Below are 27,162 nucleotides of genomic sequence, written 5' to 3' on the forward strand. Positions count from 1 at the left end.
AGGTGAAGACATCTCAGCAGGATGTGCTATCCTAAAGAATTTTACTCTGGTCAGATTCTGTCCCGCAAACTGAATGGTCAGTGCTGCCTGGACGCCCACTGCTAAAGCTCGTCATAACCGTGTACGTGAGTCTGACTTATGGTCCCTGAAGCTGCTCCACGCGTGGCGAAGGAGATCCCGGCTTGGTAACCAGAATCGACTGGCCAAACTTTGCAGGCTTCTTTCTTGATACTAAGGAACTCAGGATATTGCATTAGGGATCAGAATGCTGCTTAGTGGAAGAGGCATGAAAATAGTTTTCTCCAATCAGTTCTCAGTACACCTAGATTAACTGAAGTAACATTATTCCCAACTTTTGGGGTACAGGATTAACCCCCAGCTAAAAACATAGAGAAAATATTTTTGAAATCTAAATATTAAGAAACTTCTCAGATTTTTAGGGGTGCCTGGGTGGCTGAGGTGATTAAGTTCCTGCCTTTGGCTCAGGTCATGATCCCAGGGTCTTGGGATCGTGTCCCACAGCGGGCTCCCTGCTCAGTGTGAGTCCGCTTCTCCCTCTGCTGCTCCCCCTGCTTGTGTTATCTCTCTTTCTCTGGCAAATAAATAAATAAAATCTTTAAAAAAATAAAAAAGAAATAAAAATTAAAAAAAGAAACTTTTCAGGATTTCAGTCAGTGTGCCTAATTAAGCAATGATGCAACAGTTTCAAAAGGCTGTTGTGCTAAGTATACTAATTAGATTTTTTAAAGATATTGAATCATGTTAAGAATCTTAATGCACAGTTTCTACTCATCCTCAAAGCTTTCCATCTCATTCGTAGTAAAACCCTAAGTCATTATCATGGACTATGGGCCCTGTCCTATCTGGTCCCTTTTCTATACACCCTGCGCATTAACTCTCTGAGCTCATTCCTACTAATCTCTTTCTTGTTTGTTGCACTTGAGGACACTAGTCTTCTTGCAATTCCACAGGCATTAAAGTATTTTATTAAAAAATACATGTGCACAGCCAAGAAGATTCAGCTGGCATTTAGAGAAATGAAATTGGGGCTCTTTCATTCATTGAGGGCTAGAAAATTCCCACATTAAATGGCACCTTGCACATATATGCTCATAGAGATGTGACTTGAGAAATTCTTTCCAGCTAGCAGCAGTCAATTTTGCGAAAGACCAACTCTTCTTTCTGGAGTGATTAGGAAATAGTACTTGATAATACGGCAGGTAAAGATCGATAGAAAATTGTAAGATATTCTCTCAAATAACTTTTTCAAAATTTTAGTTTGGTATAACTAATTGAAATTGAAAAAGTGCATTTCATAACAAACAGGAATTTTCCCCTAGAGAATAAACTCTCCAAAAATAAACTCTCAGTTTAAAGGTAGTATAGTCGAAGGTAGTATAGTCGAAAATCTCAACATACCAAAAGAAAAAAAGAGTTGAACATTTTCCCCTATAGTTTCTTGTTTTATTGTTTACCTCCAAAATCAATGCGGGAATAAACTGGGGGAGAAAAACAAGCAAAATATCTCAGATATTATAGAAGAGTCCAAGTGAATGAATATTTTCAAAATGATAGGAGAAAAATAAGTAAATGGCCATCTCTATCTCTAATGTAGTTTATCCCACTTCTGATGCGTCTTGTCATTTAACCTCTTCTCTTTCTCCGGGCACCCTCCTCCCAGCCGACAAATACGTTTACGTATTTCCAGTCTTAAAAAACAAAAACACCTCTTCCAAATATTTGTCTCTTTTTCTAGGTCTAGATCCTTCCAAAGCGAAGCTTCTTGAAAGAAGGCATCTTCACTCACTCTTCCCTCCCTACCCCCTCCTCCCATATTCCAGGGGACCTGCTTTCCGATCACCCCCGTGCCAACCCAGTGACATGCTTTAGTACTTCTCTCTCCCGATGCACCCTCCTGGTTCATGACCTGGCGTCCACGTCATATTCTTTCCTGATCACCTTCCTACGCTTCGTTAGGCCTGCTTCTACCTCCTTCATCCACTTTAAAATATTATTGATCCCAGGGGGCTGGGCTTTGATTTCCTCCACGCTGTTTCTCAATGATCACACATCTGCATTCCCAGCATCAATTAATACAACCATTCTGACAACTAACAAACCAGGAGCTGTAGTCCAGACCTCCATTCTATACCCTAGAGCCAAAACTTTAGTCATGTACTGGATTTTTCTACCTAGACAGCCCCTATATCATCTGACATACAACACACCCAATATGGAACTCTTGGTCTCCTTTTCCTAGCTAGCTTCTCTCCTTTATGTCCAGTCTCCTTGACTGGTACCTGTGCTCCCCCAGTCACAGGGCTCCATCCTTAGATTCATCTGAATTTCCCACTTCTACTCATGTCTTATTGTTCATACTTCTTTAAGTAGTATTTCTCCAATTTCTCTCTTGTTCACCAATTTCCCATCTGCCCCTAAATTAAAGCCTTCTTTATTCTCCGTCTGGACCTTGGCAGTAGCCTTCAATGAACGGCCCCTGCTCCAAACTCCTTTGACCGACTCGGTCTCTGCACAGTCTCCTAGGATCTTTCGAAACTGGATGTCTGACCTTATCATGCTTCTGTTTAAAACCTTCCAAGGGTTCCCAGTGCAAACAGAATGAAAAGCTGAACGTGCTCAGACTGGCACATTAAGGCCCTCTGAAATCTTAATTTTCTAGCATGCCCCCTACCGTTTTCTCTTGTTTCTACGATACTGAACCAGTTATACCTCCCTTCTATACTCCCCACCTTTGTAAAATAATTCAGTTCATGCCAATATTTCTTAAAATTATTTATTTATATATGGGGTCAAAGTCAGATTTTGTACCAGTTCACTGTGTGACCTTGTACAAGTAACTACTTTCTGTACCTCCATTTCCTGATTGGTAAGATGGGGATACCAACTTCACCCACCTTCTAGGGTTGTTGTAAGGATTAAACCAATGAATAAAGGTAAAGCATGCAATACCTGACACAGAGAAGATGGGTAATATACTTTGCTATTATTATATTATTTGATTATCTTTATTGTCACATATCTTCCTTTCTAGACTATAAGTACTATGAGGGCAAGGGGAAAATCACCCTGTTAAGAATTTGGCAACTAGCAGGAGCTCTAAAAATGAATATGAAATGAGTATCAAATTTTTTTTTATTATTTTATACACATTTAAAGAAATACAACTTAACTATTAATTTGTAATCAGTACCACTGAGAATCAATGTATTTTGGGTGTCTAAATTAACCTTCTAAAAACCAAAAGGAGTAGCTTTATTTCAGTGGAACCACACTGAATATTAAACCCTGTGGCCCAGGACAATTTAGTCTGATCTGATTCAGCAAAACTCAAATACAGAGTTGTAGGTGTAGAAGGTCAGCAAGCGAGTGGGAAGGCTGAGAAAGCTGTTAGCAGGATTTTCTGGTCTTTTCCCCACAACAGAGAAGAGCTCTCAATGTTCTCATGATGGCTATGCTTCAATTTAAGCCAATGAATTGGACAGTACCATATATTACACCTGTAGGCGGCTCAGAGATCATCTTCACCAGTAAGAATCTGGAAGTTCATAGAACATAATAAACTCCTTATTCACAAGATTAGAAAGCAAGCCCCAAACCCCATCTCTTGCCCTTCTGCTCTTCTCAGCAAGGAGACAACCACAGCCTCAGTTTTTTGGATGCTATGATCTTTGCTGAGATGAGAAAGAAAGAGAAAAGAATTTGTTAAGAGACCGGTACTTTGCAAAGTGCATCACTTGTCAAGGGCAGGAAAGGGAACACGCTTCATAAATGCTACACCGAGGAAATGCTGGTAGAGTCCCAAGACTCTTAAGCCCAAGGGCCCTGCACGTAAGAAGGCTCACAGCGCCATGTCCTGCCTCCCAACATGCCCTGGAGGACCGGTGCCATACTTCCTGACTGAATGACGGGGTACGCCTCCGATGTGCAGGGTCAGAGACGAACCAAGAAACCTAACCCTGTTTAGGAGTCCCAGAATTTTTAATCTATAAAGGGAAAGGTAACAACAACAAAAAAATGTGTTTAAGTCTGTGTTTGTGTGTGTAAATGAAACAACACAAGGTGAATATATTTACCTTTAATAAAATAAGGAAGAAGAAAAATCTAAATTCAGTCTGTTTCTTCTTTTTTTTTGGAGAGAGCATGAGGGAGGGACAGAGAATCTTAAGGAGGCTCTAGCACAAAGCCTGACGCGGGGCTCAATCCCACGACCCTGAGACCATGATCTGAGCCAAAATCAAGAGTCAGACACTCAACCAACTGAGCCTCCCAGGTGCCCGTAGTCTGATTCTTTCTTCAGAATTAAAAATGCTTTTATTTTCAAAATGGAAAGTAACAAGAAACCACTCAGCTGCTACCAGGGCTTTTACTGCGAAATACTCAGCTACCTAGGGAAGCAGTCAAGGCTAAGCACAATGAGATTTTTTTTTTTTTTTTTAATGTGGAGAAAACAGAGTGAAGGTACTGCTGAGCATTCTGGCTACAGAGTGAGGCCATGGAAACTGCAAGGGCACAGAAATTCCAGAAAGGGAATTACCTATCCCCCATCCCCGTTCTACCTAGGGCTGTCCTGGCCAGGGACAATGACACTTGCTTTACCATTTTCACACAGAATTTAAAGCACGAAAGGATCGTGCCTGGTCAGCTCTCCTTCAGGCAGCTCCTTCTCAACAGAACACAGTAGGGGTGGAGGAGCCGCAGCCCCAGAGAGCCGAGCAATGGATGTCCTGGGGTGTAGTCTACTCGGGCTGCTCCCTCTGTTTGTCCGGTAAGTCCAGTCTGACTTTGATGTCTGAATACCTTCTTACTCGGCGAATTCCTAGTGATACTTCTGTATTTGTTAATATCTTCAGTATCAATAACCATAGGACACCCAAGATGTTGCATGTATAGTATTTAATAAGCATTCATTTTTGTCAAAAATATGACACAGAGAAGGAAAAGAGAGTTCTATTTTAGAGTAGATAAAACAAGTTTGCTATGAAGTACCAAAAGAAAATGCTTAGAGAAAGGAGATTAATATGAAGTCCATCTCTGATGAAGACATAAAACATCCATTTTTCTTATCTGAGTTTGAAATTGTGGCATTATAGGATATTAACAAGTATTTTTTTTTCTTTTTGAAGAGAGCTATTTGTCTGAGAGAAAGATGCTCACAACCACACAGGCCATAAGGAATTTAGCAAGTGAATAATAATTGAATAAAACTTACTTTATCCTTTTTTATAGATTATATCCGAAGAAAGTCAAAGGTCACAAATCACTGATAAATTTCTCTGTATGCATTAAGTCAGTTACAAAAGCCAAGAAAGGAACAAGATTTTACACTCTGCCCTTAAAGGACAGATCTGTTGTAGCAACATCAACAGTGCTAACACGGATGGGTATCTACAGGCAGCTAGGATAAAGAGCCTAGGCCACCAAAGATAAAAGCATTTGGGACACTGTCACCAGAGACTTCAGTGTCCCTTGCACAGATGTATGTTTGAAATACTACATATAAGAGATAGGATGGAAAATTTGTCTTCCCCCTACCCGCCCCTATCAAATTGTTTCTGTTTCCATATAGAGTCACTAAGTGACACTTTACAGGAGCACATTCTTTTTGTATACCTTTGTCTGGGCATCCACGTTTGCCCCTTGGTTTACGAGGACTTCGGCCACATTCACTCTATCTTCTTGAGCAGCCAAGTGGAGCGGGGTCAGGCCACTCTGCGAAAGAGTCAAAGTACAGTCATCTTAGAGAGCGGAGTGTGGCACACACAGGCATGTTTGAGCAACAATTTAGGAGTTCTAGGAGAGGATACCTAGAATTTGCATGCTAAATAATTCTGCAGGATGCGCTTACATATTAGCACTGGGCAACACTGTTACCTGCAGGCTTCATGAAAAATTTCAGACACCCTCAGAAGTGGAGCGGTGGCCGGAACCTTGTGTCCTCATCACAAACTCAGCAATTATCAAGGTTTTCCTACATTTGCTTCATCCAGCCCTACTTCCTGTTCATTCTTTTCTTTGTGGAAGCATTTGAAGGCAAATCCCAGATATTATATCATTTTCCTACTACATACTACAGTGTTCGTTTTTTAAAACTAGAGTCTTTTTAAAAAATGATATAAAATGATATAATGTCTGGAATTTGCCTTAACATACTTTCACAAAGGAAAAAAAAACTTAAATGAAGAAACAAACGAAAAGCAGAATCAGGCCTGTAAATACAGAAAACCAACTGCTGATCGCCAGAAGGAAGGGGGATGGAGGGCTGGAAGACATGGGTGAAGGCGAGGGGAGGTACAGGCTTCCAGTTATGGAAGGAGTAAGTCATGGGGATAGAGCGATGATAATGTCACAGTGATGTGACGGGACAGAGATGGACAAGTTCACTACACTTGCAGTGAACACAGCACAATGGATAAAGTTGTCAAATCACTAAGCTGCACACCTGAAAGCAATGTAAGACTGTATGTCAACTATACTCAAAAAATAAGTAAGTAAATAAGTATTTAGCAACCCCCCTCACTGGAGACGTTTTTTGCAAAATTATGCAGGAATTCAAGACATTACCATTGGTACAGGCATTAACAGAAATGATTAAATGAAAAATTAGTTATAAATTAAATATGGCAATAATATATTAATGTTAATATATTAGTTATAAATTAAATATGATAAATTAATATGTGATGATAACATTTTCTCCATCAAATATTAATGCTCAAAGCTTATAAATATGTTCTGTATGTTGCTTCTGGGTAGGAAAGATGGCCTGGGAAATGCAAAAATGAATGCTATCTCATGAGAATTTCCAGGTCACTTAGATGGTGTACGTGTTTACTGAGACTGAATATTTGAAACTGAGTCTACCACAGAGTAAGCAGGCTACCTGGTTGTTCCAATGGCCAAGGAAATAATCACCAAGACTGTACTCTGTTTTAAAAATCTTCTGTTGGGCGCCTGGGTGGCTCAGTGGGTTAAAGCCTCTGCCTTTGGCTCAGGTCATGATCTCAGGGTCTGGGATCGAGCCCCGCATCGGGCTCTCTGCTTGGCAGGGAGTCTGCTTCCTCCTCTCTCTCTCTTTCTGCCTGCCTCTCTGCCTACTTGTGATCTCTGTCTGTCAAATAAATAAAAAAAATCTTTAAAAAAATCTGTTGCTGTTAAAGTGTCTTTTCGTGAATAATACTTAAGAGAAAGAAACTTGGTGTTGGTGCTTCCAGATTGTTTTCTTTCCCCTAATCTGAGCACAGAAGTGAATCTCTGTGTCCCAGAGGCCTCTGTCTCCTCCTGGAGCATCCGTGCAGTGAGCGCCTCAGCTGTCCTATCTGTCAGAGGACAGGAGTGTATCAGACGCAGCAGCGAGGGCACAGAGCTCTCGCGCTGCAGAACGTTATTTCGTCAGGGGCCGTCCTTCCATCTGACGGATCCCAGGACTCAGGAAGAGTCACTTGCTCTTGACTTTTTAATAATGTTTACAGGGTTAGGGAGGAAGCCCACTCAAACTGAAAAAAAAAAAGAGAGAAAATATGGAAAGGAGGACTGATACATTCGACTGAAATCCAAGAAAAATAAGCTGGGACCAAACCGGTATCACACAAACGCTGACATAATCTGAGAGTCATGTCCCCTATTCTACTTCATTGGTTTATTAAGTTTTTATTTCACTTCCAGTTAGCTAACAGTGTTCCATTAGTTTCAGGTGCACAAGTTACCGATTCAACACGTCCACGCATCAGGTGGTTCTCATCATGACAAGGGCGCTCCGCAATCCCCACCCTTAGGTCCCCCCATCCCTCCACCCCATCCATGTTCTATTTTAGAGGCAACAAACATTTTTAGCCCTAATATTTTGTAAAAGCATCATGGTCACCTAATCTAAGTCAAAGACTTTCCAAAACTTCTGAAGATTCTTTACTGAGTGGTTCTCAGCAAAGTTTGGGGATGTCTTCTGGCATGTGACCTACACTCTTGCGTCCCCCGTCTGTGTTCACTCTGCCCCATGAGCCCCCCACTCGATCTGTGGCACGGAGGCACTCACAGCTCTCTGGGCCTCTCTCTCCTTCCTCGCCTCTCAAAGGGCTCATTGTTCCATTTATGTGCATGCCTTCTATGTGCTCACCTCTATTAAGAGCATCATAACCCTGCATTGAAATTCTGTTTTCTTGTCTGTCTCCCTCAAACCACTATGAGCTTGTTGAGGCAAAGTTGTACCTTTAAACTTCACATAACTAGTGTCTAGCATCCAGCCCATACTAGGATCTACTAAATAATTAAATCAGAAGAAAGAGCAATCACCTTTAGGTACTTTTGTTTATCTTCATGTTTCCATTAAGAAGACTTTAAAAAATAGTGTGATGGTTAAAACAACCCCATTTGACTTCTGAAGCTACCTGTTAACCTTTTATAAGGTTTCAACCATTGCTCGTTTTAAAAAATGACATTTACTTGGAACAAGAGATCACCACCAACTCAGAATATCATCAGGCCTGTTCAATATTCCATTAACAGGACAAAGGAATGGAGCTACTTGTGGTCTGCAAAATCCAAGCGGGAAGGTAGGTAAGAACATCAAAAGCAAAAACAAATCAAATCAAATGCTAACACTTTGGCAGTAATTGGGGTTCATGGCCTCTTTTCCTTAAAGTGACCAGGAACTCCTGGTGACCAATAATAAGAAAGGAAGAAAGTGAAAACAATGAACTGTTTGGTTCACATCAACTTTCACAAAAGCTCTATCTTTAATATTTATTTTTTAGCAAGGGCATGGAGTCTAGTGTTGAGTGGGAGTTGGGATGGGCAGGTGTTTATTTTTTTTTATTTTTATTTTTTAAAGATTTTATTTATTTATTTGACGCAGAGAGATCACAAGTAGGCAGAGAGGCAGGCAGAGAGAGAGAGAGGAGGAAGCAGGGTCCCTGCGGAGCAGAGAGCCTGATGCGGGGCTCGATCCCAGGACCCTGAGATCATGACCTGAGCCGAAGGCAGCGGCTTAATCCACTGAGCCACCCAGGCGCCCCTGGGCAGGTGTTTAAAACTCGGGCAGTTCGGGACAAATTGACAGAGAATTCTCTGAGTTCCTTATTGCACAATGAAGTCCTACTCGTGTTCTGTTTTCACCTCAAGGCTTATTTAATACTTTCTAGAGCACATGGCAACAGAGAAAGGAAGCAAAGATTTACAAACGCCTTCCCATTAGATCATTTCTAGGTGCTGTGACGTTCTTGCACGTTCCTCGAGCACAGTGCACTCATGGGAAGCCGCCTGATCCACTTTTTAAAACTTCCCTGGAAGGATTTCTGCTGATGTCACGTTTTTTCAGGAAGGTGGCTGACAAGGTGCAAGTTGCCCTGGTTACCCACGTCACCTGGGCCTCAGAATTCCCTCACTAATGTCCAGTCTCCCAAAGCAAATGCTGAGAAATGCTGAAGTATTTTCAGTCTAAAAATTTCTATGATTCTAAGGCTGGATATACACTGCAACTAGCTGACTGGAGTATTTTATTTATTTCTTTATTTATTTATTTTGACTGGAGGATTTTAAGGGAAAAGAAAAGTCACATTGAACTTTGGTATCAAATCTAAACATTTACCTATGAACCAATTATTAAGGCCTACATTGTCTCTGAGAGAATTAGTGAGCTATAGTATTGGGGGCTCTTAAAATAAACTCAGTGGATGACAGAATGTACTTCAATTGGAGAAGACCAGGTCTTCTATCTCATTAAAACAAGTTGAATTTTGTAGGAGATTACTGTAAGCCTGGTCTCTATGTTAGTATTCGAACACTCAAAACTCAAAAGCTCAAAAAAAAAAAAAAAAAAAATCCTGCTAATGACTATTTGAAATTGTTCTGTGATTCTTATTAGTGCAGAGACATGCTCTCCTAAAAGGAATGTTTGAAAAGAAAGCTATGAGAAAATCAAATTGTCACACCAGAGAAATATGAAAAAATGTGTTTGCTCTGCGATGATCGCAAAGGATTTTCAAGACACTGAAACTGAAAAAAAAGGTTTCTCTGTTCTCTCATGTATGTCTTTTCAGCTAAAGGATGTGTTAATTTCCAACCTTGGGAATTCAGATTCGTGCAGAATAAGCTTTTCCCCAAACTGTGAGAAGTCCAAAATTAAAGACAACTATTCTTTTTCTGCTTAAGAAGAAAGTGCTGAATGTTATCTCAATCTTTGTGGCATCTCGGTGAGGTAAATATTTTGTCTTCATTTACAAGAGGACAAAACTGAGCTCAGTGAGGTCATATGACTTGTCCAATCAAGTAAGAGTCAGACTTAGGATTCACACCCAGGAGATTTAAAGCCTTTGTGATTCCAAAACACAGGCCACATACTGGGGGGAAAATAAGTTACTTTTTATTTGTCATCATAAAACTCTTGCTATCTTGAAACTCTCCTCCAGTATCTAAGCTACAGTTGTGTCATCATCACTGGTAGAGAAGAAGCTAGGGAGTTTGGATTATCAAGAATTTGGGGGCACTCTTGCAGGCTTTCATGTTATCTGAAGGGAAGACTTAGAAACATCTGTTCTGTATTTTGAGCAGATCTCGGACTTAGATATTGATAAACAGTTCGGTAAACTCTGTATATGCAATGAGAGGTTGTAGCTTCATTAACATGTCTCTGGCCACTTGTGGGCTGGACTTCTGTTTTGTTTCACAAAATTCTTCACAAAGATTCAGGATGTCAACTACGAAGGCAGGGGAATTTGAAAAATTTGGGGAACAGAGGCTTCATGCGTTCCTTGAAATTGCCAATTCACATACAAAGACTAACAACCTTTCTAATCTGTGAATAAAATAGCTAGTCTTAATTTCTGTTAATGAACTCTCTGAAGGAAGCACTGTTTCCAATATCTGTAATCTCTGACTTAAAACCAGGACAGGCAAGGAGGAGGTGCCCCCAAAATGTTTGCAGACTAAGTCAACGGATGCAATTTACAACTTACTATTTGCTAGGTTCTGGTATGGCAACAATGTTGCTCTTTGAATTAACATTCTAACAAAATTTCATAGAATTCAGAAAAACTTTGTGGACTTCATTTTTAGGGCTCTATGTTATTTAATCCCAAGACTTTCCAATTATTGATTTACCATTCTCTTACTGCTTAACCATATTTTCTCAAAGTTTTTGCTATAATAAATATTTTGGCAAACATCTTTGTGCAATATTATACTTTAAAGATCGATTTGACCTGGATTCTTCATGCTTCTTAGTGATCTTTCTGACAGGTAAGGTTCTGCTGAAGGCTTTGTAGAGAAAAAGGAAGGTTACCTTATTGCTCAGGTTCACGTTCGCATTTCTGCCGAGGAGCAGGGACACCATGTCCACGTGTCCTTCCTGAGCTGCAAGATGGACGGAAGCAATTCCTTGCCGGGTAACCGCATTTGCATCAGCACCATATTCCAGCAGAGTCGTCGCTATGTCCATCTGGTTCTTTTTGGCAGCGATGTGCAGCGGCGTATAACCGTTCTGTCAACACAAATCACTTGGTCACATGCCCAGGAAAGAGATAAAAATGCGTACAGTGCACTCTCAAATAGTATGCTTCCCTTTCTAGTGATTTTCTTCAATGGTTTAAAAACTCAGAATCACATAAGCAAACTGATAAATCGAGCTGTGCCATTAAAGTATTGCCCTCATCCCCCACATTCCTGAATCAGGAAATTATACTGTGGACAGTTTAATGCAAGCAAAACAGAGTGCCACTGGTTTTATAAAAGGAATGTAGAGTTCTTTCCTACCATGTTGGTAGGTGCTCAATAATTACTTGCTTTATTCAATTTGATAATGAGAAGAAACCCAAGTAGGAAACAATAAACACTATGGGCATGTTCAGAGCTGTTATTCTGTCTTCCAATTTTAGTATATGTGCTGCCGAAGCGAGCACTTATTCTGTCTTTAAAATATCCATAATGGTTATTTGTTGCTAACAAGCTGAAAAACGTAATGTTCATGGTAGTCCAGATGCTATTATCTACTCTCAGAGCCCTTTTGTTTTATTATTATTTCTTTTTGAGCAGGTTCCCAATGCAGGGCTCGAACTCATGACCCTGAGATCAAGACCTGAGCTGAGATCAAGAGTTGGATGCTTAACCGACTGCACCACCCAGGCACCCTCCTCTCATAGCCCCTTTGATTGCCTCCTTTACAAAACCCTAGTTTCTACGTTATGCTTCGGCTGAACTGGTTTCCCAAATAAGATACAGCTCATGTTTCTGTTTTTCGCCTCCCTCTTTCAAGAATGTTTATCCCCCACCAGGTCCTCAGGGCCAGCATTTTCCAGCCGAAGCTTCAGCTCAAGGGTCATATTCTCATGAAGTGTTTCTACACCCACTGAGCCTGACTGACTCTAATCAAAGTCTTGGAGATATTTAGTGGTGCTCTTTCCTTTCCACACTTGTGTCCTCTTCCTAAAACACAAATTTGTTGAGGGCAGGTATTGTGTCATATCCGTCTTTCTATCTCTATTAATGCCTCACGGTGACTGGTGAATCTTAGAATGTGAGTCAGACTTACTAGAACTTTCGGAACATTCTGGGATCCTCATCTTGGCTGACCCTTGGTGCTCAAGGTAGCGGTGACCTAAATTTCTTCAGCAAACTGTTAATTAGCTGTGTTTCAGGGTCCTTTAGAGTCCTTTGCTCTGAGAAAGAAAGGTCCCCTGTGCTAGGGAGGGGACCTTGTCCTGCCTTACAGTATTTTAAGAGAAACACGTGATTATATTTTGACTTGGGCATGACTATATATAATACAAAATATTATAAAATATGCAAATGAAAAGTTAGAATGACTTTTTTATAGAAAAGAAGGTTTAGAGAAAAAAAGATAGAATTTGTGGATTTATACTTGGGAAAATGATCCAAATCTAGACAACTATCAGTCGCACTCTTTCCAAGCAATACAGATGGGTCAGAATCAACACAGAGGACACTGGGGGCTGCGGAACCACTCACAGGCTAGCCTCTGCAATCAACCCTCATATTTTAAGTCACTAACATGTCCTAGGAGGACCGTGTTTCTCACTTGACAGACACTCTTCTTCTAATCAGTTGTAGAGGATTTAAGCTGTTGGGTATCAACCCATGTGAGTGGAAATGTGGCTTCCAGACTCTTCTGAAACCACCCTCTGCCAAATGGGATAGGCCAGGGTAGAAGATTTTATATCCCTATTTTTAGTTTGGACTTAGTGCCATCTGGAAACCCCAGCTGACCTGGGAAGCATTTGTCCCTCTGCACAGACACACCCTAAAGAAATTGCCTTCAGAGCCAAATGAAGGGCTTTGGACTGAGCCCAACTCTACAGCGAGTGACAGGAGGGGGAGGTCTGTTTCACTCCCATCCCCACCCCTGCCTAAAAGACAAAATTCACAAAACAGTGCTAAAATAGGACATCTGATTAGTCAATATGTCTAACACTGGCTAAACAGAGCGGTGACAGCAAGATAGTCTCAGTTTAGCTTCTTACCGAGCATCTTATTTCTATTTGCTTTTGCACGGACATAACCTTCACATTAGCCACTTTTCAAAAATTGAAGGCAGGTCAGTGTCCTCTGAGAGGTGATAATCATCTTGATTACTTTTAATTCCACCCCAAAATCCTAGGTTCTAAAGAACACTAATCAAGGGAAGCTCTGGCATTTCTGTAATGCATGTTGATTGCAGACAAGCTACTCATTACTACTGAGGGTTTTATTCTGAGCTCCATACCTGAGCTACAAAGTAAAGTATAAAGCATGGGGGAAACAACTGATGGTATTATTTTAGAAGGGGAAGTTCATGTCAGAAAGACTTAAAATGTGTTTCAAATAATAAACAAATAGTTCACCTTGAGACCTATAAGAAATTTTCTAAATTTCCTAAGTGCTTTCTAATTTCTGGAAAGCCAAATGATTCTTACTTGTCACGCTAAAGGGGACAGATACATTTATCAGAAAAGAAATAGAGATCCAACTACAGAATCATCTTAGATATTTTTTCCTCTTGATACAGAGGACAAAATGCTTGCCAAGTGTGCTTTTGCATTTCAAGATGAAAACAAAAGGAAATGTAATTTTAAATGACCCAAAGTAATATATATGATGCTTTATATTTTTTCTAAGAATTTTCACCATCTCTACAGTTCCACATCAATAGATGCATCGCACATTTTATGGAAGAGAAATCCGACAGATAACAAGCTGTGGCTCACTATCCCTTCCACAGGTGCCCAGGTTATGCCTGAATTCACTCCAATCCTCCTCCTAGTGCAGGGTCCTGCCTCAGGAAACAGATCTGGCTAAAATGGATTACACAAGCCTATCTCCTTTTCCAGCACCTTCCTATCTCTCCCATTACAAGATCACATTGTGTTTCTAAACACGTGTGTGTAAGAAAATATGTTGGCAACTCTACAAAAGAGAAGAAAAGGCAAGAAAACGTCACATATCCTAAGGACCAAGCCCATGAATGGAGGAAGAATTCACACACCGCAGTCACTACTGCCTCAGGCTCAAATCAAGCCTTACTGAAACTTTGTTCCTCCTTCTGCACCTCTACCAGATTCAGAAATGCTAAAGCTTCCCTGGGGTATGGGAGGCTATTTGCTGACCCTATATCATTCTCCCTTCCTTTACAAAAGCGCCTTGGTGCTATGCTGGGCTGAAAAACTACATTTCCCAGCTTCCCTTGCAGGAAGAGGCGGCCAATGGGAGGTAAGGAGAAAGGGCTGTATGGAGCTTCTGAGAATGCCCTGTAGTCTAACTTCTTTCCAGTTTATGGCTTAAAAGAAGGCCTGGCAATCTAGGCAACAACAAACTCTCAAAGGAAAGTAAAAAAAAAAAAAAAAAAAAAAGAAAAAAGAAAAAATCTGGAAACACTGACCCAACATCAACAACTGCCCATCTCCAGACTGCTTATAACCTGAGAAAAATAGAGCCACATCCATTTAAACCAGTCTCTTCCAGTCGATGAAGCCAATCCCTACCTGACAGAACAGGCTTTGCTCAGGCTCACTGCCCAGAAGAAGCTCCCGACAAGGATTGCTGCGGAGGAAAGTGGGTGGACACAGGGCAGAGCTACGCCTAAGGCTAACGGGCTACTAGAACTCTTCGCCGCTCTCTGTTAAAGATGTTCTGCAGACACGGAAACATGGAGGCTTGTTTGGCAAATACAAAGCAGGAGCCCAACGGAAATATACCAACTACTGACCTATTTCAGAGTTATTCGTGGACGGAAAGACAGAATGGATGGATGGAAGGGTGGACTGCACACATTTTGATTCATGTACTACTTTATGAATCTTGTCAATCCTAAACTGCCTGGCACAAGTTGTGTCAAAGCTATGACTCTCATGTGAGCACTGAATCGTTTGCTTATTAATTATTGACAGATTGACCACCAAGAAACTGTTTATTTTTTAATTATAATAAAAGTGGTCTGGGTTGAAAAGGATATTAAAATATACTGAAATGAAATAATCATTAAATTACACTGTAATTTTTTTCATTTTTTTCATTGGGATAAAATATACATTACATAAAACCTACCCTTGTCACCATTTTTAAGTGCATAGTCAATGGCATTAAGTACATTTCACATGGTTTTCCAAGCATTACCACCGTTCATCTTCAGATGAAAACGCTATCCATTAAATACCAACTCCCTGTTTCTTCTTCCCTTTGGTTGCTGGCAACTAACATTCTACTTTCTGTCTCTACATGACTGAAATCAGGCAATACTTGTCCTTTTGTGTGACTGGTTTATTTTACTCAGTATCGTGTCTTTGAGGCTCATTCACGCTGCAGCCTGGGCCAGAATTTCCTCCCTTCTTAAGGCTGAATAATATTCCACTGTATGTATACACCACATTTTATCTACCCATTCATTCTTCAATGGATAATTCCATTCCTTCCATCTTTTGGCTCTTGGGAATAATGCTATTCTTTCTTTCTTTCTTTCTTTTTTTTTTTTCCACTGTATTTTTTTTTCCATTTTATTTATTTTTTTCAGCGTAACAGTATTCATTCTTTTTGCACAACACCCATTGCTCCATGCAAAACGTGCCCTCCCCATTACCCACCACCTGTTCCCCCAACCTCCCACCCCTGACCCTTCAAAACCCTCAGGTTGTTTTTCAGAGTCCATAGTCTCTTATGGTTCGCCTCCCCTCCCCAATGTCCATAGCCCGCTCCCCCTCTCCCAATCCCACCTCCCCCCAGCAACCCCCAGTTTGTTTTGTGAGATTAAGAGTCATTTATGGTTTGTCTCCCTCCCAATCCCATCTTGTTTCATTTATTCTTCTCCTATCCCCCTACCCCCCCCATGTTGCTTCTCCATGTCCTCATATCAGGGAGATCATATGATAGTTGTCTTTCTCCGATTGACTTATTTCACTAAGCATGATACGCTCTAGTTCCATCCACGTCGTCGCAAATGGCAAGATTTCATTTCTTTTGATGGCTGCATAGTATTCCATTGTGTATATATACCACATCTTCTTTATCCATTCATCTGTTGATGGACATCTAGGTTCTTTCCATAGTCTGGCTATTGTAGACATTGCTGCTATAAACATTCGGGTACACGTGCCCCTTCGGATCACTATGTTTGTATCTTTAGGGTAAATACCCAGTACTGCAATTGCTGGGTCATAGGGTAGTTCTATTTTCAACATTTTGAGGAACCTCCATGCTGTTTTCCAGAGTGGTTGGACCAGCTTGCATTCCCACCAACAGTGGAGGAGGGTTCCCCTTTCTCCACATCCTCTCCAGCATCTGTCATTTCCTGACTTGTTAATTTTAGCCATTCTGACTGGTGTGAGGTGATATCTCATTGTGGTTTTGATTTGTATTTCCCTGATGCCGAGTGACGTGGAGCACTTTTTCATGTGTCTGTTGGCCATCTGGATGTCTTCTTTGCAGAACTGTCTGTTCATGTCCTCTGCCCATTTCTTGATTGGATTGTTTGTTCTTTGGGTGTTGAGTTTGCTAAGTTCCTTATAGATTTTGGATACTAGCCCTTTATCTGATATGTCGTTTGCAAATATCTTCTCCCATTCTGTCAGCTGTCTTTTGGTTTTGTTAACTGTTTCCTTTGCTGTGCAAAAGCTTTTGATCTTGATGAAATCCCAATAGTTCATTTTTGCCCTTGCTTCCCTTGCCTTTGCCGTTGTTCCTAGGAAGATGTTGCTGCGGCTGAGGTCGAAGAGGTTGCTGCCTGCATTCTCCTCAAGGATTTTGATGGATTCCTTTCTCACATTGAGGTCCTTCATCCATTTGGAGTCTATTTTCGTGTGTGGTGTAAGGAAGTGGTCCAATTTCATTTTTCTGCATGTGGCTGTCCAATTTTCCCAGCACCATTTATTGAAGAGGCTGTCTTTTTTCCATTGGACATTCTTTCCTGCTTTGTCGAAGATGAGTTGGCCATAGAGTTGAGGGTCGATTTCTGGGCTCTCTATTCTGTTCCACTGATCTATGTGTCTGTTTTTGTGCCAGTACCATGCTGTCTTGATGATGACAGCTTTGTAATAGAGCTTGAAGTCCGGAATTGTGATGCCACCAACTTTGGCTTTGTTCTTCAATATTCCTTTGGCTATTCGAGGTCTTTTCTGGTTCCATATAAATTTTAGGATTATTTGTTCCATTTCTTTGAAAAAAATGGATGGTATTTTGATAGGGATTGCATTAAATGTGTAGATTGCTTTAGGTAGCATAGACATTTTCACAATATTTATTCTTCCAATCCAGGAGCATGGAACATTTTTCCATTTTTTGGTGTCTTCCTCAATTTCTTTCATGAGTACTTTATAATTTTCTGTGTATAGATTCTTAGTCTCTTTGGTTAGGTTTATTCCTAGGTATCTTATAGTTTTGGGTACAATTGTGAATGGGATTGACTCCTTAATTTCTCTTTCTTCAGTCTTGTTGTTGGTGTACAGAAATGCAACTGATTTCTGTGCATTGATTTTATATCCTGACACTTTACTGAATTCCTGGACAAGTTCTAGCAGTTTTGGAGTGGAGTCTTTTGGGTTTTCCACATATAGTATCATATCATCTGCGAAGAGTGATAGTTTGACTTCTTCTTTACCAATTTGGATGCATTTAATTTCTTTTTGTTGTCTGATTGCTGAGGCTAGGACTTCTAATACTATGTTGAATAGCAGTGGTGATAATGGACATCCCTGCCGTGTTCCTGACCTTAATGGAAAAGCTTTCAGTTTTTCTCCATTGAGAATGATATTTGCGGTGGGTTTTTCATAGATGGCTTTGATAATATTGAGGTATGTGCCCTCTATCCCTACACTTTGAAGAGTTTTGATCAGGAAGGGATGCTGTACTTTGTCAAATGCTTTTTCAGCATCTATTGAGAGTATCATATGGTTCTTGTTCTTTCTTTTATTAATGTGTTCTATCACATTGATTGATTTGCGGATGTTGAACCAACCCTGCAGCCCTGGAATAAATCCCACTTGATCGTGGTGAATAATCCTTTTAATGTACTGTTGAATCCTATTGGCTAGTATTTTGGCGAGAATTTTTGCGTCTGTGTTCATCAAGGATATTGGTCTGTAGTTCTCTTTTTTGGTGGGATCCTTGTCTGGTTTTGGGATCAAGGTGATGCTGGCCTCATAGAATGAGTTTGGAAGTTTTCCTTCCATTTCTATTTTTTGGAACAGTTTCAGGAGAATAGGAATGAGTTCTTCTTTAAATGTTTGGTAGAATTCCCCTGGGAAGCCGTCTGGCCCTGGGCTTTTGTTTGTTTGGAGATTTTTGATGACTGTTTCAATCTCCTTACTGGTTATGGGCCTGTTCAGGTTTTCTATTTCTTCCTGGTTCAGTTGTGGTAGTTTATATGTCTCTAGGAATGCATCCATTTCTTCCAGATTGTCCAATTTGTTGGCGTAGAGTTGCTAATAGTATGTTCTTATAATTGTCTGTATTTCTTTGGTGTTAGTTGTGATCTCTCCTCTTTCATTCATGATTTTATTGATTTGGGTCCTTTCTCTTTTCTTTTTGATGAGTCTGGCCAGGGGTTTATCAATCCTATTGATTCTTTCAAAGAACCAGCTCCTAGTTTCATTGATTTTTTCTATTGTTTTTTTGGTTTCTATTTCATTGATATCTGCTCTGATCTTTATGATTTCTCTTCTCCTGCTGGGTTTAGGGTTTCTTTCTTGTTCTTTCTCCAGCTCCTTTACGCATAGGGTTAGGTTGTGTACTTGAGACCTTTCTTGTTTCTTGAGAAAGGCTTGTACCGCTATATATTTTCCTCTCAGGACTGCCTTTGCTGTGTCCCACAGATTTTGAACTGTTGTGTTTTCATTATCATTTGTTTCCATGAATTTTTTCAATTCTTCTTTAATTTCCTGGTTAGCCCATTCATTCTTTAGAAGGATGCTGTTTAGTCTCCATGTATTTGGGTTCTTTCCAGCTTTCGTCTTGTGATTGAGTTCTAGCATCAGAGCATTGTGGTCTGAAAATATGCAGGGAATAATCCTAATCTTTTGATACCGGTTGAGACCTGATTTGTGACCCAGGATGTGATCTATTCTGGAGAAGGTTCCATGTGCACTAGAGAAGAATGTGTATTCTGTTGCTTTGGGATGAAATGTTCTGAATATATCTGTGATGTCCATCTGGCCCAGTGTGTCATTTAAGGCCTTTATTTCCTTGTTGATCTTTTGCTTGGATGATCTGTCCATTTCAGTGAGGGGAGTGTTAAAGTCCCCTACTATTATTGTATTATTATTGATGTGTTTCTTTGATTTTGTTATTAATTGGTTGATATAGTTGGCTGCTCCCACGTTAGGGGCATAGATATTTAAAATTGTTAGATCTTCTTGTTGGACAGACCCTTTGAGTAGGATATAGTGTCCTTCCTCATCTCTTATTATAGTCTTTGGCTTAAAATCTAATTGATCTGATATAAGGATTGCCACCCCAACTTTCTTCTGATGCCCATTAGCATGGTAAATTGTTTTCCACCCCCTCACTTTAAATCTGGAGGTGTCTTCGTGTCTAAAATGAGTTTCTTGTAGGTAACATACTGATGGGTTTTGTTTTTTTATCCATTCTGATACCCTGTGTCTTTTGATTGGGGCATTTAGCCCATTAACATTCAGGGTAACTATTGAGAGATATGAATTTAGTGCCATTAGTAGCCTGTAAGGTGACTGTTACTGTATATTGTCTCTGTACCTTTCTGATCTACTACTTTTAGGCTCTCTCTTTGCTTAGAGGACCCCTTTCAATATTTCCTATAGAGCTGGTTTGGTGTTTGCAAATTCTTTCAGTTTTTGTTTGTCCTGGAAGATTTTGACCTCTCCTTCTATTTTCAATGATAGCCTAGCTGGATAGAGTATTCTTGGCTGCATGTTTTTCTCGTTGAGTGCTCTGAATATATCATGCCAGCTCTTCCTGGCCTGCCAGGTCTCTGTGGATAAGTCTGCTGCCAATCTAATATTTTTACCATTGTATGTTACAGACTTCTTTTCTCGGGCTGCTTTCAGGATTTTCTCTTTGTCACTAAGACTTGTAAATTTTACTATTAGGTGACGGGGTGTGGACCTATTCTTGTTGACTTTGAGGGGGGTTCTCTGCATCTCCTGGATTTTGATGCTTGTTCCCTTTGCCATATTAGGGAAATTCTCTCCAATGATTCTCTCCAATAGACCTTCTGCTCCCCTCTCTGTTTCTTCTTCTTCTGGAATCCCAATTATTCTAATGTTGTTTCGTCTTATGGTGTCACTTATCTCTCGAATTCTCCCCTCATGGTCCAGTAGCTGTTTGTCCCTCTTTTGCTCGGCTTCCTTATTCTCTGTCATTTGGTCTTCTATATCACTAATTCTTTCTTCTGCCTCATTTATCCTAGCAGTGAGAGCCTCCATTTTTGATTGCACCTCATTAATAGCTTTTTTGATTTCAACTTGGTTAGATTTTAGTTCTTTAATTTCTCCAGAAAGGGCTTTAATATCTCCAGAGAGGGTTTCTCTAATATCTTCCATGCCTTTTTCGAGCCCGGCTAGAATGTTCAGAATCGTCATTCTGAACTCTTGATCTGACATAGTACCAATGTCTGTGTTGATTAGGTCCCTAGCCTTCGGTACTGTCTCTTGTTCTTTTGTTTGTGGTGATTTTTTCCGCCTTGTCATTTTGTCCAGATAAGAGGATATGAAGGAGCAAATAAACTACTAATAGGGTGGCAAAGACCCTGGAAAAATGCGCTGTAACCAAATCAGAAGAGACCCCAAATTGTGGGGGGGAGAAAGGGGATAAAAAACAGGTTCTGAAAAAAAAAAGAAAAAAAAAAAAAAAGAAAAGAAAAAAATTTAAAAAATAAAACAAATAAAAAAATATAAAAAAGAAAGAAAAAATATATATATTTAGATGAACTAGTCAAAAAACGTTAAAAAAGAAAAGGGTAAAAGTTTTAAAAAATTTAGCAGAAGAAGAAAAAAGAAAAAAGAAAAAAAAATTGAAAAAGAAAAAAAAATTGAAAAAAGAAAAAAAAATTGAAGTAGCCGCAAGACTAAAGAATCATGGGGAGAAAGCCATGAGTTCCGTGCTTTGCTTTCTCCTCCTCTGGAATTGCTCTGCTGTCTTAGGAATTGAATCTGCTTTCTCCTTGATAGACGAACTTCGTCCTGGCTGGATATTTTGTTGATCTTCTGGGGGAGGGGCCTGTTGTAGTGACTCTCAAGTGTCTTTGCCCGAGGCGGGATTGCACCGCCCTTACCGGCGGCCGGACTAAGTAATCGGCTCGGGTTCGCTTTTGGGAGCTTCTGTTCCCTGAACGCTTTCCGTAGAGTTCCGGAGGACGGGAATGAAAATGGCGGCCTCCCAGTCTCCGGCCCGGAGGAGCCGAGAGCCTGGGGCCCCACTCCTCAGTGCGCCCCCAGAGGACAGCACCCAATCACTCCCGTATCCCCAGCCTCTAGCCACGCTCCGAGCTCACCCAGCCCGCGACCAGTTCAAGGTAACCCCGAGCTGAGAGTTCAGTCCTCGGCTCTGTCTTTGCAGCCGGTTTCTCCGTTCTAATACCTGCGAGCTCTCCGACACTCCGACACCCCCGATCCTTCTGTGACCTTGCGGGGCCTGGGGCCACGCTGGCCCCACGTGGGCTTCACCCCGGTTTAGCCCCTGGAGCAATGTCCCTCAGTGGAACAGACTTTTAAAAGTCCTGATTTTGTGCTCCGTTCCTCCGCCGCTTGCCGGGAGCCGGCCCCTCCCCCCGCGGTCTATCTTCCCGTCGTTTTAGATTCACTTCTCCGCCAGTCCTACCTTTCAGAAAGTGGTTGATTTTCTGTTTCTAGAGTTGCTGTTCTTCTTCTCTTCGCTCTCCCGTTGGATTTGTAGGTGTTTGCAATGTTTAGATAAGCTATCGAGCTGATCTCCTGTTACCTGATGTAGTCTCAGGCTGCTACTTCTCCGCCATCTTCTTCACTGTATTTCTTTTTTTTTTTTTTTTTTTTTTTTTGAAGATTAAGTCTCTACCAGAAGTCAAGGCATGGCTTTATGATGGGGAAAAATGTTTGTCAGGATCAGAAACTATGGGGGGAAGCCACATTTAGATGAAAAGCAAATTTAGGGGTATGATTTTGAATTCTAGACCTCACCAGGTACAATTCTGGAGAGGATGGGATAGGAGATAATTAAGACATATAGGTGAAGAGTTTCTGAGGAGAAATATCTGTCAAAGTTAACCTACTCCCTAAAAGAAGGTACCTAAAAACTTTCTCTTTTAAAATCTCCAAAGCATTCTGGAACATCCCCATTCAGATCTGATCACAACCCATTTGATTGAAACACTAAGGTTAACAGAGAGCCCTAAAGATGCCCCAAAATAGCAGAGTCAAAAAACCCCCAAAACGTAAAATGCTTTAAAATGCTAAAAGTTCCTTCAACAGCAGCGTTTAGGAAAAGCACTGGGCAGCATTATGTAGCGGCATCATTCTAGTTTTCTTAGATCGTAGTCGTCTGCTCAACAACAGAGAGCCTATTAAACCAATAGCACTCAATTAACCTATCTTTAAGTAAACTCTTCTTTATGATTTGCTTCCCAAATCAGCATGTCCGGCTAATTAGAAAGCCACACGCCCTACGTAGCTCTTTTCTGAGAAATGTAGGTTGTGTACTAGTCAGAAATGCTCTAACAAGAGGAATAAAGATTCCCCTTAGGAATAATAAAAATAGATAAATAAAACTCCCAACCTATTTTATTAAACAGAAACAAACAACTTGGAGGCAATGTTTCACGGCCAGGAAAATATAAGGCGTATTTTATAACTTTGACAACTCAGACTTTCTTATTCCCTCAGGCCATGCTGATGTTTTTAATCTGACTGAAGAGTACCTCAACTTCTTTTCCTCCACAGGCCCCAGGATGTCCTGGATTTTTAAGGAAAATCTACCGGCAAGTGAGTATTTATTGAGCATCTGCCACATTACTGACCAAATAGCTGAAGGCACAGAGTTCTGGAGGCCCTTCTATGTCTGTGGCTTTTCCGTGATGTCTAAGGTGGAGAGTGCACCATGAGCAGCAAAAGGGATGGACGACAGAGACCAGCGGACCCCGCCCGCCAGCCTCCCCAGGCAGGCCAATCCCAGGTACCTTTGCGGCCGCGTGAGGTGAGGCTCCTTGGTCCAAAAGCAGGAGGGCCACTTTCTGGTTATCGTAATGTGCAGCCACATGCAGTGGAGTTAGCCCGCTCTGAAAACACGTGCAGAAACAACAACCACGGTCAAAAGTGTCTTAACACCAGAGGCCTAGATGTGGGAGATGGGATTAGTATGGGTTCAACACGGAGTGCAATTTACATGCCAGATTCCACAATGCTTGGACCCCGGCATTCACCTTCCTATATCCAAAGGGCTCTTCATCCTATGAGACTTAATTAACTCGGGACTAGTCATAATTTGGGTGGCTGTTGGTGAAGGAGCAAAGGCTGGTTTGGTTACCCTGGAAGTGGCCTGAGGGCAGTCGGCTCCATACCTTCCCAGCAGCGTCTGGAGAGGCACTTTTCTGTAGCAGGAGGTTGGCTACTTCCAGCTTCCCATACTTTGCTGCCACATGAAGGGGAGTAAATCCTTTCTGAAAGAAGAACCATAAAAATAATGAACAACAGAAATGACACAAAGGCGTTGCTTTCCTGGAACCAATAAATTATTCTAACAATGAAGCACAGTTAAGCCTGCATTGACGGACCCGCACAGGACGATGACAGCCCGGGTCCCTTTATCAACAAGGAGGATCAGGAGTTTTCATCTTCTTGACTGAGCCACCACATGCCACTAACTCTGGGACTTCTGAGGCATCTGACCAGGACGATGGTGGAGAGCTGGGTCTGGGGTGTACTCCTGCTTGTGTTTTAGGGTTTCACATTTTGGGAAGAATAGGTTACTGGGTCTCAGGCCCAGTTTGGATTTGGAGGGCTTGGGAAAATCCAGGACAAGTCTGGACCTCCTGTGATCTCACGTCACCAGACTGGAGCCTTTTGCGTCCACTTCTTCAATTTCTGCGTGTATACACATTGTCTTTTGCTCTGCCCCAGTCCTCAGGAGTCAGAGATTCTCGAATCTTAGCTACCACAGGTGGACTGAGTAACAACACATGGTTCCAGCCCAGTAAATCTGCCAGAGTTGGGTACTGAGAATTGAGTACCTGCTCTTGCTTGCTACCTGCTCCCACAAGGATCTGGAGATCCACCAGTCCATCAGCATGCGCTGCTATGGAGGGTCCCAAGCATGAGTCAGAGACTGGAGGGTCATCAGCACATCTGACCTCATGAGACTAAAGCTGACTAGAGCCAACGGGCAGCTGGCACACTGGAAGGTCTGGGGCACTCAAAACCTAATCCCCACTCACTCTGTTTCACATATTAAATGATATCCAGAAACTGTGCATCTCAGTTCTACTGAGGAGCCTAAAGAATTATAGGGGTAAAGTTGGAGGCAGTCTTCGTTTATTCAGATAGTTTTCCAAGGACTGACGATTACTGTAATTGGCGTGTGTATAGATCACACTTCTCTGCATCCAAACAGGAGAGTGAAACACCCATTTCTAGCTTTCTCAGACATGCCATAGGCCAATTCATCTATCAGACTCGCTAGGTTTACATAGCGCCACCAAAATGTTAGCTCTAAATTTTGCAACCTGCACCCGCAGAGCGACTGAGTGATAGGTTATTGCTCGAAGGCATCGGAGTGGAGATTTTAAACATCAGACCATTAATCACACAAGACAACAGCAACAAAAGAGTAACAACAAACAAAAAGGACCCAAGAGATACCCACCTTCTGATCTGAAAGTGGTTTAGATATGTGGCCTCAGTTGTAAGGAGGATGGCTTTTGGGAGACACAGCAGGATTCCAAGACTCACTTTCCTACCTTTGTTGTTATGGAGAGAGATGCGCCATGATCCAGAAGGAATGCAGCTACATCCTCATGTCCCTCCCGGGCCGAGAGGTGGAGCGGGGTGTACCCAGAAGTCGTGGCTGCATTTGGAGATGCTCCTTGCTGTAACAGCTGTTGCACGATATCTGCCTTCCCCAGTCGGGCGGAAATGTGCAGTGGGGTTTGGTCATCCTTAAGTGGCAAGGCAGAAAAACAAGGCTGATTAGTTGAGAAAACAATGGTGACATTGTGAAACATTCAGAAAACTTTGCTTGGTATCAGAGGCTACCTTCAATGCCTTTCGAGTAACCTATTAGTTTGAAAACTGTGAGAAGCAGTTCTGTCTGTAAATTAACCCACTACCACCTGCCACACTTTACCAAAATTTTAACCTCCAATGGTTCCGTTTTGGGGAGAGAAGGGAATGAATCCTAGTAAAACTCAAATAACTGAGAAGGTATTTTGCCTCCGCCAGCTGTTAGGCCCTCAAATGGAGTGAATTCTTGTATTGGTGCCACCCTGTCATAGTCAAAAGTAGAGGGGGTGGGGTGGGCAGCACAGGGTTGTGCAGGCAGATCTGCACAAAGGCTCCCTGCCAAGGGGGCTGAACGCCAGCCCACCCTCTGCTTGTCAAGTGGTACATTCAGGGCATGGGCGGGATCTGCCTCCCGTAGAAGGGCCCCTTATTATAATTCACCCCCAGGCAAGAGGCACCAAATCTTGCACCCTTAGGATCTTATCCCCAAGGGGGAGAGGTGTCTTTTTTTAGTTTGCCCAATGATGCCCTGTGGGGCCATCGTTTTTCCACTGGCCATCCCATCTCCAAAAGGAAATCCCACACTTGAATGGGAAAAAAGTTCAGGTAAGTGCTTCCTGTAGGGAAGGTGGACAGAAGAGGCTGGAGCACAGGAGACGGCTTTGAAGAGAAAAGTAAGATGAGAGTCAAGGCCAAAGCAAGAGGGTCTATGTAGGAAGTGGAAGAGGAATTGGGGCACCACAGGAAGAAGAGTACTGAAACCAGAACAAGATAATTGCTGCAGAAAGATCTCCCATAATTCTCCTTTGGCCGCCACCACCACTGCACATTTGCTGAGCATCTATATGTCCCAGGCTCTGTGCTAAGTACTCCACCTACATTCATTCATTCATCATCACACCAATCTTATCACCAGCAACTATCAGGATTCTCAGTTTCTGTATGAAGAAACTCGGAAAAGAAATGTGCCATGGAGATGTTAATTCATTGCCCAACATTACAGGGCTGGGAGGTGGTGGATCAAGATTCAAACCCAGGCAGTCTGGCTGAGGAAGTCAGGTTCTTAATCATGATACATACTGCCTCCTTATTGAAATCATCACTATGAATTCTGTCCTCCATTTCAGCTTGTGGGTTAACCATTCTCTGGGTACAATGCTTGGTATGGAACCAACAACACTCAGAAAATGTGAGGTTTCTTATAATCCGTGGTAGAGTATAGCCTTTCTTATCCATGGCTCTTTATTGATGAAGCAGATTGAACCAATCTCTTTAGATCAGGGGTGAGAAACTACAACCCAGGGGCCAGATCCAGTTGCTGCCTGTGTTTATAAATAAAGTTTTATTGGAAACAGACACGCCCATCTGCTTATATAGTATTGCCTATGGCTGCTTTTTGCTCTAGAATGTCAGAGCTGAGCAGCTGTGGCTGAGATGGTGCATCTGGCAAAGCCTAAAATATTTACTCTCGTCCCTTTAACAGAAAAGGTCTCCAGATCCTCTGTAAAATGCA

The 27,162-nt window shown here is 41.6% G+C and overlaps 1 protein-coding gene across 4 annotated transcripts in view; it reads right to left on the reverse strand.

Annotated features, from left to right (window-relative positions):
* ANK3 (ankyrin 3) overlaps nt 1-27,162 on the reverse strand; it is a 687,858-nt gene that overhangs the window by 130,708 nt on the left and 529,988 nt on the right. For all 4 annotated transcript variants that reach the window (XM_046026934.1, XM_046026935.1, XM_046026933.1 and 1 more), the window contains 5 exons: nt 25,388-25,585; nt 23,993-24,091; nt 23,612-23,710; nt 11,294-11,491; nt 5,632-5,730 (listed from right to left, as the gene is read on the reverse strand). In XM_046026934.1, the coding sequence (XP_045882890.1) occupies nt 5,632-5,730; nt 11,294-11,491; nt 23,612-23,710; nt 23,993-24,091; nt 25,388-25,585 (693 nt within the window). The remainder of the gene's footprint in view (nt 1-5,631; nt 5,731-11,293; nt 11,492-23,611; nt 23,711-23,992; nt 24,092-25,387; nt 25,586-27,162) is intronic.

Source organism: Meles meles, chromosome 13, assembly GCF_922984935.1.
Source record: "Meles meles chromosome 13, mMelMel3.1 paternal haplotype, whole genome shotgun sequence".
Classification (NCBI taxonomy): domain Eukaryota; kingdom Metazoa; phylum Chordata; class Mammalia; order Carnivora; family Mustelidae; genus Meles; species Meles meles.